The 17,001-nt window shown below is 34.6% G+C and overlaps 1 protein-coding gene across 3 annotated transcripts; it reads right to left on the bottom strand.

Annotated features, from left to right (window-relative positions):
* Positions 1-795: 795 nt before the first annotated feature.
* Positions 796-16,965, bottom strand: rnf150a (ring finger protein 150a). Of its 3 annotated transcripts, XR_009273294.1 has the most exons (8): positions 16,132-16,965; positions 10,141-10,391; positions 9,980-10,072; positions 9,002-9,084; positions 7,871-7,967; positions 7,575-7,785; positions 4,887-5,517; positions 796-2,685 (listed from the first exon to the last, which is right to left on the bottom strand). XR_009273294.1 is itself a non-coding variant. In XM_058790488.1 (7 exons), the coding sequence occupies exons 1-7, from the start codon at positions 16,583-16,585 to the stop codon at positions 5,399-5,401; spliced, it is 1,308 nt and encodes a 435-aa protein (XP_058646471.1). In that variant the 5' UTR covers positions 16,586-16,965; the 3' UTR covers positions 796-5,398. The 3 variants fall into 3 exon arrangements, 2 of the variants coding, with proteins under 2 accessions (XP_058646471.1, XP_058646588.1); XM_058790488.1 differs by having other exon boundaries at positions 796-5,517; XM_058790605.1 differs by having other exon boundaries at positions 796-5,517; positions 9,980-10,051; positions 16,132-16,962.
* Between the last annotated feature and the right edge of the window lie 36 nt (positions 16,966-17,001).

Below are 17,001 nucleotides of genomic sequence, written 5' to 3' on the forward strand. Positions count from 1 at the left end.
AATAGAGAAGTAAAACCACTTGACTTTAGATATTTCATTAAATAATATACCTGTATCTTTTATACATTACAGAAGTCTCTTCTGCTCATGAAGTGTGCATTTATTTGATCAAAAATACAGTAAAAACAGTGAAATATACGTTAATATACTGTAAAATGTAATTTATTCCTGTGATCAAAGCTGAATTTTCAGCATCATTACTCCAGTCTTCAGTGTCACACGATCCTTCAGAAATCACTCTAATATGTTGATTTGCTGCTCAAGAAACATTTCTGATTATTACCAATGTTTAAAACGGTTAAAACTGCTTCATATTCTTGTGGGAACCATGGCACTTTTTTTTCCAGGATTCTTTGATGAATAGAAAAGTTAGAAAAAAAAAAAAAGAAAGACTGATCCCAAACTTTTTGGTGTTTCCTTATCAAATATTCACATTTCTAAATAAATTAAATGTATAATTAATAAAATAAAAAAAAAGTATAACACAAAGTGAGTAGTGGTTGAAAAACCTCCAATGAAATGTATTGTCCCTCACAATCATGGACATGCAATGATGTATTATAACTGTGGCTGAATATATTTACATTTTCTTTCATAACAAAAAAGGCTGTACTGGACTGAGTAACTAAAAGTGCAGATCCCAAATCCTTATAGCTTGTAAAACATGGAAGTGGTAAAATACTGAGAAACTGTGCAATAGGTGAACCGAGACGGAAGTCAGATGGTCGCAGAGTGCTGTGGCCAGCATTAAATATCAAATCTGTTTTTAAGGTATTTAGGACAGTGGCAATTGAATATTTATCACAATTATAATTTTATTGCACTGAAAAAAAGCAAATTGATTTACTGCAAATACCACATTCACAAACCATGAAAGACATCTGGTTCAAATTCAGAGAGGTTATCAACCAAATGCTAATGGTATCATGTGTCTGTGCAAATCACACACAGCAGCCTGGATAGCATCCAATCATTTCACAAGAAAACTGATATGCATATACAGAATGTGCTTGATACATCAGAGGTATAAGGTCCAGTGCATGACAAAAACATTGAAACAGCAGTCAGACAAACAATCGATCATGTCTACAACAGCACACACACATACCGCTTCCTTTAAAGGGGTCACAGAAGAAATATCACCTTGACGCAAACATACTGCAAAATGACGATCTCAACACTTTTTGACGAATCTATCCAAATGTGTGCAAATGCTCATGTTTATATATGAAGAGGGTGTTTACATCGTCTTAAAGGCACAGTACGGAAATATTGCAAATTAATTTCCCAAGGAGAAAAAATAAATAACAAATGCAAGATATGACCGCTTTAAAGGATTCACAAAATAATTTATAAACATTCCAGACAGACGACTTCAAACAATCAAACCACACTGGGCCGAATTCACAAAACTTTAAAAAAAGAGAAAAGTTGAGAGAATTTTGTATTCCCAAAAAACGTCGTATGAATGTTATATTTTTTCTTATTACAAACTTAAGAAGAAATAAAATTCTTGAAAAAAATTTAAGAAAAAAAAAAAGTAACTAATTTAGTAACAATATTGTACATACTTTTTCAGATAAGAAAAATAATCGTTTTTTAAATAATTGCACATTTTTTAACACATTTACAAACTTAGAATTTATCTTCTGAATTTTCATAGTTTTTTCAAGAATTGCACATTTTAACGTTCTTACACTCTCAGAAATAAAGGTACAAAAGTTGTCACTGGGGCGGTACCTTTTCAAAAGGTACACTTTTGTACCTATTAGGTTCAAATATGTACACTTTAAGTACTAATATGTACCTTTAAGGTACCAAAATGGACCCTTTAGGTACAAAAATGTACCTTTTGAAAAGGTACCGCCCCAGTGACTGCTTTTGTACCTTTATTTCTGAGAGTGTATGAACTACTTCGAATTTATCATTAGTATGTTTGGATTTTTTTCTCAAGAATTGCACATTTTTCAACATTCCTACAAACGTCTTAGAATTTATAAGAACTTTTGTAACTTTTTTCTTAAGATTTTTGTGAATCCAGCCCACTGTCATTTAGTTTTTGCATGTTTGTTACAATGATTAAATAAGCACCAAACCATAAGTGCTTAATCATCTAATCTATAAAATTCCTCGGAACATCAGTTTCATACACTGTAAAAAACAAAAAAAAGTTTTTGGAGTTTGCTCTACTTATTTTTGTGGGATACTCTCAAATTTTTGTTGTATAAACTTAAAATGACAAGTTGAGAAAACTCAAAAATCTACTGAAGCTGGTTGCCTTAAAATTTTAAGTTGGCTCAACTTTTTTTTTTTTTTTACAGTGTACATGCTAGTCTAAAGTGACAATAAAATCTGCAGATCTCAGGGAAATCTCATGTGCTTTTTGGCTGACAGATGCAAATAACACTGCACAAGCCTTTACGTTAAATATGACTGAGTATGAATATCAGGATCACAGATCCCAGCGCTGTGCTCCACAACAAGACCATTCAGTAGAAATGCACAGGTCACGTGACATCCACCTGTCCTAACATAATGGACATATGCAGACATATCCAGCAGTGTGTTGAAATGAAACACTGAAGCTTTGGTGTGCTGAACATTCATCAGACCGTCCCGCTGCAGCAGTGCATTCTGGGTATTAGCGCGTTTAACTGGGGAAGTGCATTCTGAGACAAAGTCTCACTGAGAAAAAAAACAATAATTAATATTAAAACAAAATACCTAATTAAATGACTAAAAATTCATAATTTTTTTTAAATAATAAGAAATATTTGAAGTTGGCAGATACACCAACAGTAAGTCTGTATTCAACATCGACAGGCTACATATGATCACTATATATACTGGAAAGCTATTTAGTGAAACAATAATAATTATAATAATAAAACATAAATATTTAAAAGGGGTGTTGTTTATCTTCATATGAGTCCTTTGTTTGTTTTTGGCTTTTTCGTTTTTAGAAAAATAAACCCTTTGATATCAAAATAACCAGTCAGCAGTCTTTCACTTTCCTATTGTGCATGATAAAAAGCAAACGGTCATATCAAACAGGCCTGTTAGTCATATGCTAAACTTCTGCAAAAGTATCGTGAGCTGTTTAAAATGGTATCTTTTACTACCGTCCTGTAAAAGATACATGTGCAATTTCTGCAGCAACCAAACAGAATAGCAAAAACTATTCTGTTAGTTCGGCTGTTTTTTTGGACGCCATCCATTGTTTGGACAAACTGGTAGCGTCTGCGCCACTAATTGAGATGTTCGGATCAATTCAGCTGCTCAGACTGAAATTCTGTTTGGAGTTGCAATAATTACCCACTTTAACTTTTAGCTAGGAGTAAAGCAAGCATGTCCACGAACAGAATGTAGAAATCCTAGATGCCGCAGAACACAAACCAAATTTGATAAACCTAAATTTACAAATGTTCTACCATTCTTTATATTTAAATCCAACACAACAATTCCTCTTCAAAACAGAAACAGCCCCTGAAGAGGTTAACTCAGCACGTCCATGCCAGAGAATATTACAAAAATGGCCACATGCACACTGCAAGGTTTAGGAAGTGACAAGTGCTGTTATTTGTGGGAGTGCATCACGACGCTTGACTCAGACTGTCTTCATAACGGAAGGCTAGCTCAGTGCATACTGAAAACTGTGAAGTATACACTTCATACTGACAAATCTTTAGAAATATAGCATGTGAAAAAGATTACAATACTACATTTCTGTCAAATGACAGAGAGTGGCATCCATAATCTTAAATAAATAAAAACGTTCATTTAACAATATTGATTAAATGTAGTGTAAAATATCTTAAACTTCATCAACATTGACAATCCAAGTCCTTGGAATCAGTTGTTGTGCATTTTATTAAGGAGTCAAATCAAATAATTAATTAATTAATTAATAAATACATTACATTTTTTACATTGTTTTAAAATAAAAATGCTTTTGATATTAAAATCATAATATCAATCATGCATAGCACTGTGGGGTACTGTAATGCATGCAGTGTGCTCTTTATTATGTTTTCACTAGTTTTCACAAATTCATACTATTCACCATTTTTTGCTTGCAATATTAAGTCAGGAGAATTATGATTGGCTGTCAATGTTTTATCACATATGAAACCAAAAATATTTATATATACAAAAAAAAAAGGAAAATATCCAAGGATGATATTGTGCTATTCTCATAAAATTACCATTCATTATATTTTTTCATAATGTTATGCTTTTGGATTTTTTTATTTTGACAATGAATTGCAATAGAAACTTAATTATACAATTAAAATGTATGTAAAAAATGCCTTATGTGCAATTTAAATGGCTATATATGACTCAGCTTTTATTTGACTGTTGAATATTTATTCAATTTGTTTAAATAATTCAATTAAATTTTACTCAATTCAATAAAAAAATAAAAAAATAAAAAAAATTAAATTCGGACCCCCTCAAAAATGAGATGAATCATCTCAAGGGGCTATCCCGTTAATAAATTCAGTTCAATTGATTATTAAATAAACTTTCAGTGTTCAGTTTTCGACTAAATGAAAACCTAAATTGTTTTTTGTGCATCACTAATACTTATCATTTTGTGTGTGAATGGGCCTTTATTTATTTTTGACATTCCACATCGTACTTCATTTCCAAGCTATGACATGCATGCAGCTTTGAATATGACATGAAAATTTAGTCGTCACTTGAATTGGGTTGAATTTGAATGCAGTTGTCACTGTATTTAGCAGTGTGCATGTGGCCTAGCAGAACAGATGACAGCACTTAGTCAAGACAAAATGAGCGGAAACTACCTGTGTTTGTGGCATTGTGATTTACAAACACTGCTGTGACACGCTGTCACTGGATACGGCTGCTGAAACACTCACCATGTCATAAGCTGGGTTTCTGGGTTCACTGTAGCGTGATTTGACACATCAAATATCTGAAGATGCAAGAAGTGTCCTGCATACGATAAGCACTGGTGATACTTCACAAGGAGCATCTGACACTGGACCATATGAACTGCTGGTTAGAGCACACGCAAACTGCTTTAGACACTCAAAGCAAATGTAGGGCGCATTCATTGATGCATTACATATATTCATTTTGGAATATCCTGGTGTATACTGGCAGTGATCCCATAGGGAAGTTGAAACAGTCAAAATTCTCCAAAATAAAAGCGGAAACATCCTTCGTAGGACCATGTGGCTTTTCCAGTCTGGTAACACAAGCTCAGGACAGAAGACATTGAGTGCAATACAGCCAGAGGATGAGGACAAGCAAGCTGTTTTTTGCAGTGATGGAGACCATGAGGTCAAAAAAGGAGGTTGCACACCTGTGCTGCTTTTGCTCATGTTCTTTTATTGTCCCGCTGCAGTCCGGCTCCGTTTATGGCACTTCAAGACTTTGCGTCGTCCTGTTCTGGATCGGACTGCAGATCAATGTCGGACAGGGCGAGCTCCACTGGCATGATGAGTGAGGTGTCTGAATCAGTGCTCATGGACGGCTGGTGCTCACCTGAAACAACAAAAAACATTCAAGACGTATGTGAGAACCAATGCTGTTTTAGCACCAAACCTGGTGAGAGGTGTCGTTTTTTAATTGGAATAAAAATGTTAACAAGATTTGTATGTAAATTTGTTTCTGCCACAGAATAAAAAATAAAAATTTAATTTAAATGGTGAGACATAAATTCTGAGAGAAGTTTGAAATTGTGAGATATAAACTCACAATTGTGATATAAACCTGAAACTGAGAAAAAAAGTCAGAATTGCGAGATATAAAAACTCACAATTTTGAGAAAAAGTCAGAATGTGCGAGATATTAAAACTCACAATTTTGAGAAAAAGTCAGAATTGCGAGATATAAACTCATAATTGCGAGGTATGAACTCGCAAGTTTGAGAAAAAGTCAGAATTGCGAGATATAAACTCATAATTGCGAGGTATGAACTCGCAAGTTTGAGAAAAAGTCAGAATTGCGAAATATAAACCCAGAATTGGGATATGATCTCGCAATTTTGAGGAAAAAGTAAAACTGAGATAAAAACTGAATTTTGAGAAAAAACTCAGAATTGCAAAATACAAACCCAGAATTGCAGAATTTGCTATTTTGAGAAAAAATAATTGCGAGATAAAAACTCAGAATTGTGAGATATAAAATTCTGAATTGCAAGATATACTCGCAATTTAAAACAAGTCAGAATAACAAGATATAAACTCAGAATTGCGAGATATGAACATAATTTTGAGAAAAAGTCAAAATTGCATGATTTAAACTCAGAATTGCAGGTCATAAAATGGCCATTTTGACAAAAAAGCCAGAATAGAAAGATATAAACTCAGAATTGCCTTCTTATTTTTGTGAATTAAAGCTGCAGTTAATGATTTTCCGAGATTTCAGAGCTGGGAACAAAAGCTGTGGTTTTGTGATGTTTTTTTGTTCTGTCTGGAGTTTGACAGGATTATTTACAGTGAGTGGCAGCAGATCTAAGCTACAAATCTAGTCTCATATCTAACAAAAGGCCTGATACAGGCTACAGAAGCAGCACAGGATCAGATTAGAGCTGCGATGGAGAACCAGGACAGGCTGTGCTTTTATTTGCTGCCGACCTAAATATGTGAGAGCTGGAAGTAGATCACATGCAAGATCACTGGAACAGACTAAAATAATCAAAGAGATGTGTAGGTCAATGCGAGAGAGGGGAATTTCACACTGGAACTACAATTTCTTTTATATTTGCTCTAAGCATTTCTTATACAGATTCTTGCATTATGTGGAAAAATGTCTTTATTAGGATATTTCATTTTGATGGATTCCTCTTTTGAGTTTCATTTTAAAAGTAACTTAAAACCCCACAGAAATAAGAAAGTGAAGGTCCATATATTGTTCCCACTTCTCTGAAACAATGAATTTCTATACAACTGCAAGGAAGTTTAAAATTAATTTTACATAGACTGCACTCAGAAATAGCAATTCCACAACCAGAAAAATACATATTCAATATTCAATATGAAAACGACCATTGATTGCATGAACTCTAGCCCTGGAAATCACCATTTTAAAATTCCCTAATTGCTACTGAAAATTCAGCTTTGCGTTAAAAGAAAAAGAAAAGTAAATTTTAACATATATTTAAATAGAAAATTGAGAAATGATTAAAATTAAAATGTTTTTAAAAAGTTACTAAAACTTTTAAATAAAAAGTTATTTAAAGTTATTATTTTAATTTAAAAGTTATTAAAATTATAATAATATTGCGCAATATTAATGCACAAAATTAATCAAATAAATGCAGCCTTGGTGAGAAAAGGGACATCTTTCGAAAACTAATTAATATCTTACTGACCCCAAACATGTCAGCATGACAGTTATTCAATATTCATAAATTATTTAGATGTTATACAATACTTTAATTACTTTACATTACTTAAAACATACTTTTATTTTTCTTATTTTCATAAAATACCTTGAGAAAAACTAAACTTCTTTTCCCAACAAAAGGCTCAAGTTGTTTTCTTGATAATGCATAGACTTGTGTATTGTGAGTCACATGACGGTTCATCCATACTCACTGCTGGCGATGTGATGGCTCTCTCCAACCTGTGGGAAGGTATCCATCTCGTGGTAAATGTGTGACAGGCCTATTGTTCTCATAGCTGGGTCCAGGACCACCGAGCTCTCGCCCACTGAGACCTCACTAGCGCCCGTCACAGGGTTGGTGGGCGGCCCGCTGATGGACATCTCATAATCCGGAGGGATGTCATCAGAACAGTCTGTATTGGGCTGTTTGAACAGCAAATTACAGTGTTATTAAGAGCAAAATGAGGTTACATGCAAGGCTCGTGGATAGAGTAGCTTCTACTCTTACCGGGATGCCCAGGGCCTTAAGGATGTTCATTTTGCACATGGGACAGGTTCTGTGGTCCTGTAACCACGGGTCCACACAATTCTTATGGAAGACATGACTGACAACAACAACACAGTGACATTAAACAGTCAGAGACGCATTTTACACAAAAACACCTGTCAAACACTGTCTAAACATTTTCATTTAATTTTTTAATGCATTTTAACCACATTAATATGGACTTTGTATTGGCTATCTTAGCAAACAAACAAACAAATAAATAAAAATGATACATGATCAACCAGTTTTTAATGTCTTTAGATGCCTACAAACTGATTAGAGTTCATTTTTAACCATCTGATAAGCAGAAATGATTTTTCATTTTTGCTTTTTGATTCAATAATTAAATCCCAGAAAACAAGTATACAAAAAATTATTATTATTAAGTAGTCTTTAATTATTATTACTATTATTTAAAAAGTAACAAACTTATTTGTGCAAAAAACATTAATTATTAATAATTTAATTATTAAACATTAAGTGAAGCATTAATTGAATTCACAGTAGTGTAAGTAGCAATAAAACTGTGAAACTATACATATAGTAATGAAAGATTATTTAAATGAGTAAGCCAGACACCTGGAAATCATGGGCCGGCTCTGTTGTAACGGTCAAAAAATATTCATTTGTAAATAAAATGATTAAATTAAAGATAGATGCATTAAGACAAAGTGTCTGGAATAGCTGTGCAACATTTTAATAATAGAAATGTGGCGTCTGTTGATCCCACAGATACTTCCAATTTCTGCATTTTCATTGCTTATAAATGAAGTGATGTATTTTCATCCAGTGCAGACATAATTTAAGCAATGCTCCAGGAAGGAGGCATTTGATTCATACCGATGCTGAACTATTGGGAAAAACATTTAATGTTTCACTTTCACAGAATAAAACTGAATGGCTTTAGAGGAAGAGCTCATTGAGTTCAATAGTTTTAGGTCGAACCTCAATACGACAATAACACTCACGACAACACTAACTTCACTAATGATGACTTATTTACAGTTTTAAACCTTCTATTTCTCTGAGAGTCAGAATTCGTCATTTCAAACTACTTTGCTGAAGTCTTGTAATGTTTGTGTGAAGTCTTACCGACACGGCAGTATCCTGACAACATCATTAGGTTTGTAGTCTTCGATACACACAGCGCAGTTATCAAAGTCTGACTCGGTTTCCTAGAAACAGTGGGTCGATAAATAATGTTGTGAGAAACCACACATGGTCGACTGTATGTGTACACTGATCTCCATTAGAGCTAAAGCAGCAGACAGGAACATACAGCCATAAAACACACATAATGAGATTGAATCACAGACGGCTGTTAAACGACACCAGACTACAGATATCACACATTTTGAGCATTACATAACATTTCCTCTTCAAAAAGTGACACTTGCGATACGAATTTAGAATCAGAACAATCCATTTTACACTTACTCAAAATCTGAGGTCAGTATGATTTTTTTTTTTTTTTTTGCAAGAAATTAACACTTTTATTCAGCAAGGATGCATTAAGCCAAACGTATTAATCTATTTCAAATAAATGCTATTTGTAACTTTCTTCTCATCAAAGGATTTGAAAAATGCATCACAGTTTCCACAAAAATATGAAGCAGCACAACTGTTTTCAACATTTATAATAATAACAATAAATGCATCAAATCAGCATATTAGAATGATTTCTGAAGGATCATGTGACCCTGAAGACTGGAGTAATGATACTGAAAATTCAGCTTTGTAACATAATTATATTATAATAGTAAACAGTTGAGTTAAATTGTAATATTATTTCACAATATTACTTTTTTTTTAATCAAATAAATGCAGCCTTCGTGAGAAGACACTTCTTTCAAAAACATTGAAAGAAAAAAAACTATTCTATATTATTCCAAACTTTTCAACAACTGTATAATAAAAGCTGCCTGGCCAGTTTATAAGGATGTGTTTTTGCCTCATTTTGCATGATTTTTCATTAGAACTATGGCATTATTCTTCTGAGTGAGTTGCTTAAAACATTTCACAATACTCAAATACCAAGACATCTGCCAAAAAACACAAAACGAGCCGAACCTTGTCACCCTTTCTAATGGTCCGCACTTGTATCTTGCTTATGGCCTTTTTTGCAGCGTCGCCCAATCGCCTCTGCAAAAGACAAGAAACATGCTGCACTGAAATTATTCATTGCTGTCTTAATGCATGTTGTGTAAAATACAAGCGTGCCTGTACAGCACCTGGTTGCGGTCGCGTGCGTTAGCGTAGCGAAAGCGCTGGATGTAGTAGAAGACCAGCCAGGCCAGAGAGATGATCATCAGGACGATGAAGGAGATGGAGACGAACACCACGGAGGTGCGGCTGACGTATTTCTGCAGGTTGCGTGTGCCAATGGTGATGTGCATGGCCACGGTTATGTTCTTCTCCAGTAGGGCCACGATCTCACGACCTTTAGGCTCGGGAATCATGATCGCCACCACATCGCCGGTACCTAAACCAATGATGATGGGTTCAAATCTCAAATGATTGACGCAGATGACATACTTCACACTTTTAACTGACCAATGTAAAAACACACAGACAGTCAGCGATTCACAGCGAGTTGCACTGTCATTCGGTGTCAAAACTAGCTAAGCTCTACTTTAGACTCTGCTCGAGTTGTTTGAGCTCTAGAAATCTCTGGAAAAAGCCTTCGCTTGCATTTCCTGAACAGATCTGCAAAGCTGATGTAACTAAATACAGAGAACAAACACACAGGCTGCTCACATCTTCCTTTACACTGATACCATTAACAAGACATACTTCATTTAGATTGGATTCTGCTTCATTGAGTCACAGAAAATGAAGAAACGGAATAAATAAATAAAAAGAAATTGATCTTTTTGTGTGTTAATAAGGGTATTTCCTAAAACTAATATTTTATATTTAAAGTCTGATATTTTCAAGTGATTTTATTTTAAGATGTTATTTTAGTATTATTTATATACTATTGTAGTATTTATTTATATTTAGAGATTGTATTTCTTTTTATATTTTCAGTTTTTATTTTAATTTTAGTTTAAGGCTTTTATGTGTATCACTTTTTAAAATTGCATGTAGCTTTATTATTTTTATTTCTGTTTTAATTTTTGTCATCTTAGTGCTTCAACTTTTTTATTTCACATAGTTGCCAAGAACAAATTTTTCATTTTTTTATTATTCATTTATTTTTTAATTTTTTTTTTACGTTTAAGTCTAACATTTATATTTTATTTTATTTCAGCTTTATTTCAGTTAACAAAAATTATTTTTAATAGAATAATCAGGCTTCATTCAAAAAACAAACAAACAAACAAATTTTAATATATTTCAAAAAACGGCCTTCCTAGACAAAAGGAATAAATAAATAAATAAACAAACAAAAATAATAAATACATACTACAACTACAACCAAAAAAAAAAAAGAAATAATAATAATCCTAAATTAAGAAGATTAATAAAAAAATGTATAAAAAGAGTAACATATATAAAGCTAGTTTTTCAAAATAATTTGTAAAACTGCACTAGAATTTCAAAGTAGTTCATGTTTAAGTTAAACCTAATTTTAAGTAGTATGTTTTGAAAGAACATAAATTTTTTTGTTGTTAGATATTTCATTGATTTTGCATTTAAACCATTTCGTGTGTTTTGCTCATTTCGAGAGGGGCAGTTTTCCATCACCTGATGTTTATTATTTGAAACTAAAGACTTCACACATCTCAGCTAAGCTCTGGGCTTCAGACATTCTGGACTCTGAACTTCATTTTGCATCTGAGAAAGCCAGTCACTTCATCCTCCAAATTAGCAATGTGGACTGAGCTGTAATGCAGCCAGATGGTGCATTTGAGCTGCTTTAAAACATGATAAACATTAACAACTTACATCTGAGCTGAAGAATTCAAGCACATTCAGATGTAATGAACTCTCACATACTTACAGCGAGTTTCTCACAACAGCACCATTTCAGATCTCTGATTCCCACAAAAACACTGTAAAATCCCAGGCCAATGTCTGGCCCCTCCTCATGCACATTTCATTACTCAATGTAAACAAAGAAACCAAAAATAACACTACAAAGAATGCACTTGACCAGCGCTGAGTACCAGCCCCCTCCATTTGCAAACAAGGAACTGGCTGAGTGCTGGATTTGAGAGATGAATCACTGCGCTGCCGAGTTAAGGATACAGTGATTAATGTTAAACAACACTTTTATGGAACTTCATCCATAACAACATGACAGCAGCAGGTTACACGTCAAAACTATGCACGAATGTAGTCAGTTTCAGACTCTGACCCACTTCAACCCTTAAATGATAAACATTTGAACTAGTGCTGTCAATCGATTAAAAAATGTAATCGCGTTAATCACAGTCATGGACTGTGATTAATCATGATTAATCACAAATTTAAAATACTTGGATTTACCTGTAAATGTGTTGAAAAAGAAATGCATGACAAACTAGTTTAAGGAAACAGAACCTTTCACACCTCCGCCAGGTATGAGACATAATCCTTATTATTCTTTTATCTTTATTCTTTTGTTTTTATTCAGCCATAATCAGCCTTTATACTGGCAATAAAACTTTTACCAAGCCACATCGCTTCAATCCCAGTATACATTTACCTGACTATTATCAAAAGTATTTCTAAATAAACACAACAAAACATTTCTTGCGTCCTTACATGAAGTATTATGACAAAATGCATTATGAAGAAGAATTGGACCTGTTCTGCAGCTGCATTAGAGCTAATATTAGCATCATGCTTTATAAGACAATTTATGAGATTAATAGTACACTTTTACTCAGAACTCACTTCAAACCACCATCGAGTGTTTGTAATAACTTCCTTTTACGATCACATGTGGAATTTGGTCGTTTACTGTTGTTAATTATGCTATTTATAGCCTTTTAAAAATCACTCAAGAAAATCACATACAGACCATATCTCTCGTAATCGTTTGTTTATTATCTTATATAATCTATAGTGGCTGTTGTCATGTTTATTTCTGTTGTGTAAAAGCCTTAACATGTGCTCTGCTGAAACTCACGTTGTTTGTGATATTACAACCGCCTCTCCATTCTTAAGTTGCCAGGGATACATTTCAAGTATAATACACATTACTAAAAGGATCTATTTAAATTTGTATTTGTCTATATACACTTTGAGCGTCCGCGGTACATTATAAAAGTAACCCAAAAAACCGCAACCCACGGCTCTGCAATTTTTCCCACGACTGTATTTTCAAAATAGCCCACTTGTGCCGTTACCCTGGCAACACTGGTGCTGTTCCCTCATCACACAATGATAGATAACCTTCCGCGCTGCGATGACGGGAAGAAGTTGGGGCCAAACCTTATCAGATGATTAATCTGTGTTAAAAAAAATATTAACACGTTAAAATTTTTGGATTAATCGCATGCGTTAACGCGTTAACGTTGACACCCCTAATTTGAAAATTTTAGAGGCTAAATAGAGAGGTTTAATGGAGAGTTCACCCAAAAATGATAATTCAGTCATCATTTAGTCACCCTAAATTCGTTCCAATCCTGTATGAGTTTCTTTCTTCTGTTGAAGAATGCTGGTAATCAAACAGTTGATGGTCCCCATTGATTTCCATAGCATTTCTTTCTCTAAAGGGGACCAACGACTGTTTGGTTCTTCAAAATATCTTCTTTTGTGATTAGTAGTAGTTCATTCAAGTTTGCGACAACTTGAGGGTGAGTAAATAATTACAGACTTTTCATTCTTGTAATGTAAACATAGCATTAAACAGAATAATTTCATTTTGCCTGTTATCCAGCACTGCTTATTTCAAAGCTAAACTACAATTTACAAGACTCATGTAGTGATGAACAAATGATGACAGAAACATTTAAGGGTGAACTGTCCCTGTAACATTGGAAAAAGAAAAGAAAAAAACCCACAGCAGCTTTAACCAACATTTGCAGAATAATCTGGATACTGTTGCTCTTGCCATGCCTGTCTGACTGCTGTGCTAACCCTCAAAAACCACAAAGAACTCATGAAACAAAGGGTCAAGAGACAAGAAAACAGTGGGGAAGTGAGAGAGACAGAGAACAACAGGCACTCTTGATCAGACACAACAGCATGTTCTGCAAACGCAAGAGAGATTCTTGTGGTTGAAATGGTTTGAGCAATATAACAACTCCCACTAACGTTACCAAACTGAAACACGCACAGACAAGATCTTTGAGATTACGTTTAAAATGAATAGTCCACCCACAAATGAATGAATGAATGAGGCATTTATATAGCGCTTTTAATGTGTATTGCAATACACCCAAAGCGCTTTACAATCATGTGGGGTGTCTCTCCTCAACCACCACCAGCAAATTCACTGAAAATTCACTCACTCTCAGGACATCCAAGACGTAGATCAGTTTGTTTCTTCATGGGAACAGATTTGGAGAAATGTAGCATTTCATCACTTGCTGACCAGTGGATGCTCTGCAGTGAATGGGTGCCGTCAGAATGAGAGTCCAAACAGCTGATAAAACATCACAGTAATCCACAAGCAATCCATAATAATGCTTCCTCCAGTGAAAATGTCCTTCCCCTGTTACTCTCTCGCAGCAAAATCCACCAAGATATTTGTTTTAAAACAGTTTTTGGCTTGGAAACAGTGCTTGATCTGTGCATATTTCTCTCCTGATTCAGACAAGATGACGTTTTCACTGTAGAAAGCTATATTATGCATAGAGGACTCATATTTTAGCCGAAAGCAATGATGGACTGGATTGGTGTGGATTGCTTGTGGATTACGGTTATGTGTTTATCAGCTGTTTGGACTCTCATTCTGACGGCACCCATTCAATGCAGAGGATCCATTGCTGAGCAAGTGATGAAATGCTGAATTCCTCCAAATCTGTTCCAATGAAGAAACAAACTCATCTATATCTTTAATGTATTAATGAGTTTTTAATGTTAATGAGTTTGGGAGAACATGAGCTTAACTGTCATGATGATAATAATAACAACAACAACAACAATATTAATAAGTTCCGAAAAAAGCCTCACTTTCTTTATACAAAATATAATTTCTTAATATTTTTCTTGTTGACCTGGACATGTTTTTGTGAAAATCGTCAATTGCTGAGAAAGCACAACACAAGCATGAAGAAACCTGCAGTGATTGCAAGCGCATTGAGTAATCATGTCGCAACTCAAGTAATAAACATCATAGTTAGTCACGACAACAATCACAGAAAATATGTGTGTAGACCAATACATTTTGATTCTTGCAATATATGAATCATACAAGTATGAGACAGTGGAGTCAAGAGACAGTTGGGAAATGTTCGGAAAGTCTGTGCAAGAAAGTGGGATGTTGGGAACGTCATTAATGTGCAATAATATGCCTTGTTGTTAGCATTATAGTTTTTACTTTTTTGCATTACAGCAATATTATTTATTGTCATGAAAACAATGTTAAAAAGCAATAAATAAATAAACTAATGGAACCTTATTGCAAAGTGTAACAACATTTTTTATTTTGTTTTTGGTGTGAAATATGATGCAATATGAAAATAATATTAATGCAAATATGGCTTTGATGCAAAAGAGGCTTAATACTTTGCAAAGTATGTAAATAGACCATGCAAATCTAACGGGTTTTTCCACATCAGCATGATAGATGTTAACTATTAATAGTGCAAACAAACTGGTTAAGCTTGATTCACACAATATGGACCATTGGCCATAATCATTTATTATGCATTTATGTGATATCCTTGTTATACATTAAAGGAATAGTTCATTCGAACAGCAATTTGGTCATTATTTATTCACCCAAATAACCTTCAATAAAAGTTTCTTTAAAGTTCACCCAAAAATGATAATTCTGTCATCATTCGCTCTCCCTCAAGTTGTTCCAAACCTGTATGCATTTCCTTCTTCTGTTGAACACAAAAGACAATTTGAAGAACGCTACCAACCAAACAGGTGCCGGTAGCCATTTATTTGCATAGTATGAAAAAAAAAAATCACTGGCTACCGTTTGGTTACTCACATTCTTCAAAATATATTTTTTTGTGCTCAGCAGAAGAAAGAAATGCACACAGGTTTGGAACAACTTAAGGAGCAGAATTTTCATTTTTAGGTGAACTACCCCCTTTAAGTTGCTCTTATACAGTGCACAACTTTAACGGTCAATTCATGAGCAAATGCACAAGAAAAGCATCTCATCTTACCGTGATGTGGCATAGTAATGGTCTCATTGGAGTTGCTGGAGGCCACATTGAAAATGACCACAGCGGATGCATTGAGAGTAGCAGCATGTCTGATCTTCTCCCTGTAGGTGCAGTTTCCTCTGGCTATCAGTGCTATCCATGGGATGCTGGGATGGGGAAGGGGGAATTTAGTGTTACTGTCGCACGCCTGTCTGTCCTGCAGAAGAGATGGCATAAACACAAAGCCCCTGGCCTCTCTTTTAGGTGAGTGCTCCCCATATCTGCCACATTCACTCTTCTCTGTCTTTATTTCAGATGTGACTGGATCCAGGTAAGTGATGTTGACAAAGGCAGTGTACCATTCCTCCTTCTCTGCTACTGTGAAGTCCAGACACAACAAATGCACAAAGCAAAACGACAGCAGCCATGTAGACAGGGCAAGACTCCGGCAGGCTTGGGTTAGGGACATTGCCATGTTTTAAGAGATGATCCCAAACTAACTGTTTTCACGCTGGGGAGCGTCTTTATCCAGTCTCTTTTTTAGTATATGATTACGATCATTGAATACAGCATCACTTGGCAACCCCACTACACAATTAAAGCGCAGTCAGACCGAAAAATCTACCTGTCCATCGCCGTCGTCCTTTAAAAGTGGCTTATAGATGCAGTCCACCATCACGACAAGCCACCCAGCAGCATTTGCGCTTGTTGTGACGGTGTCGGATGCGAAGGTTGCCAGATATTGTTACTAAACATGGTCTGTTTAGTAAATGCAGTTGCTGAAGAATATCGCAATATACATTGCTATACTAAGCAATAAGGTGCTCAAAGAGCATATAAATAAATAAATCGGAATAATTGAAACGAGAACGTTGCTATGCACACACACAC

The sequence above is a fragment of the Onychostoma macrolepis genome, chromosome 01 (assembly GCF_012432095.1).
Source record: "Onychostoma macrolepis isolate SWU-2019 chromosome 01, ASM1243209v1, whole genome shotgun sequence".
In the NCBI taxonomy this organism is placed as follows: domain Eukaryota; kingdom Metazoa; phylum Chordata; class Actinopteri; order Cypriniformes; family Cyprinidae; genus Onychostoma; species Onychostoma macrolepis.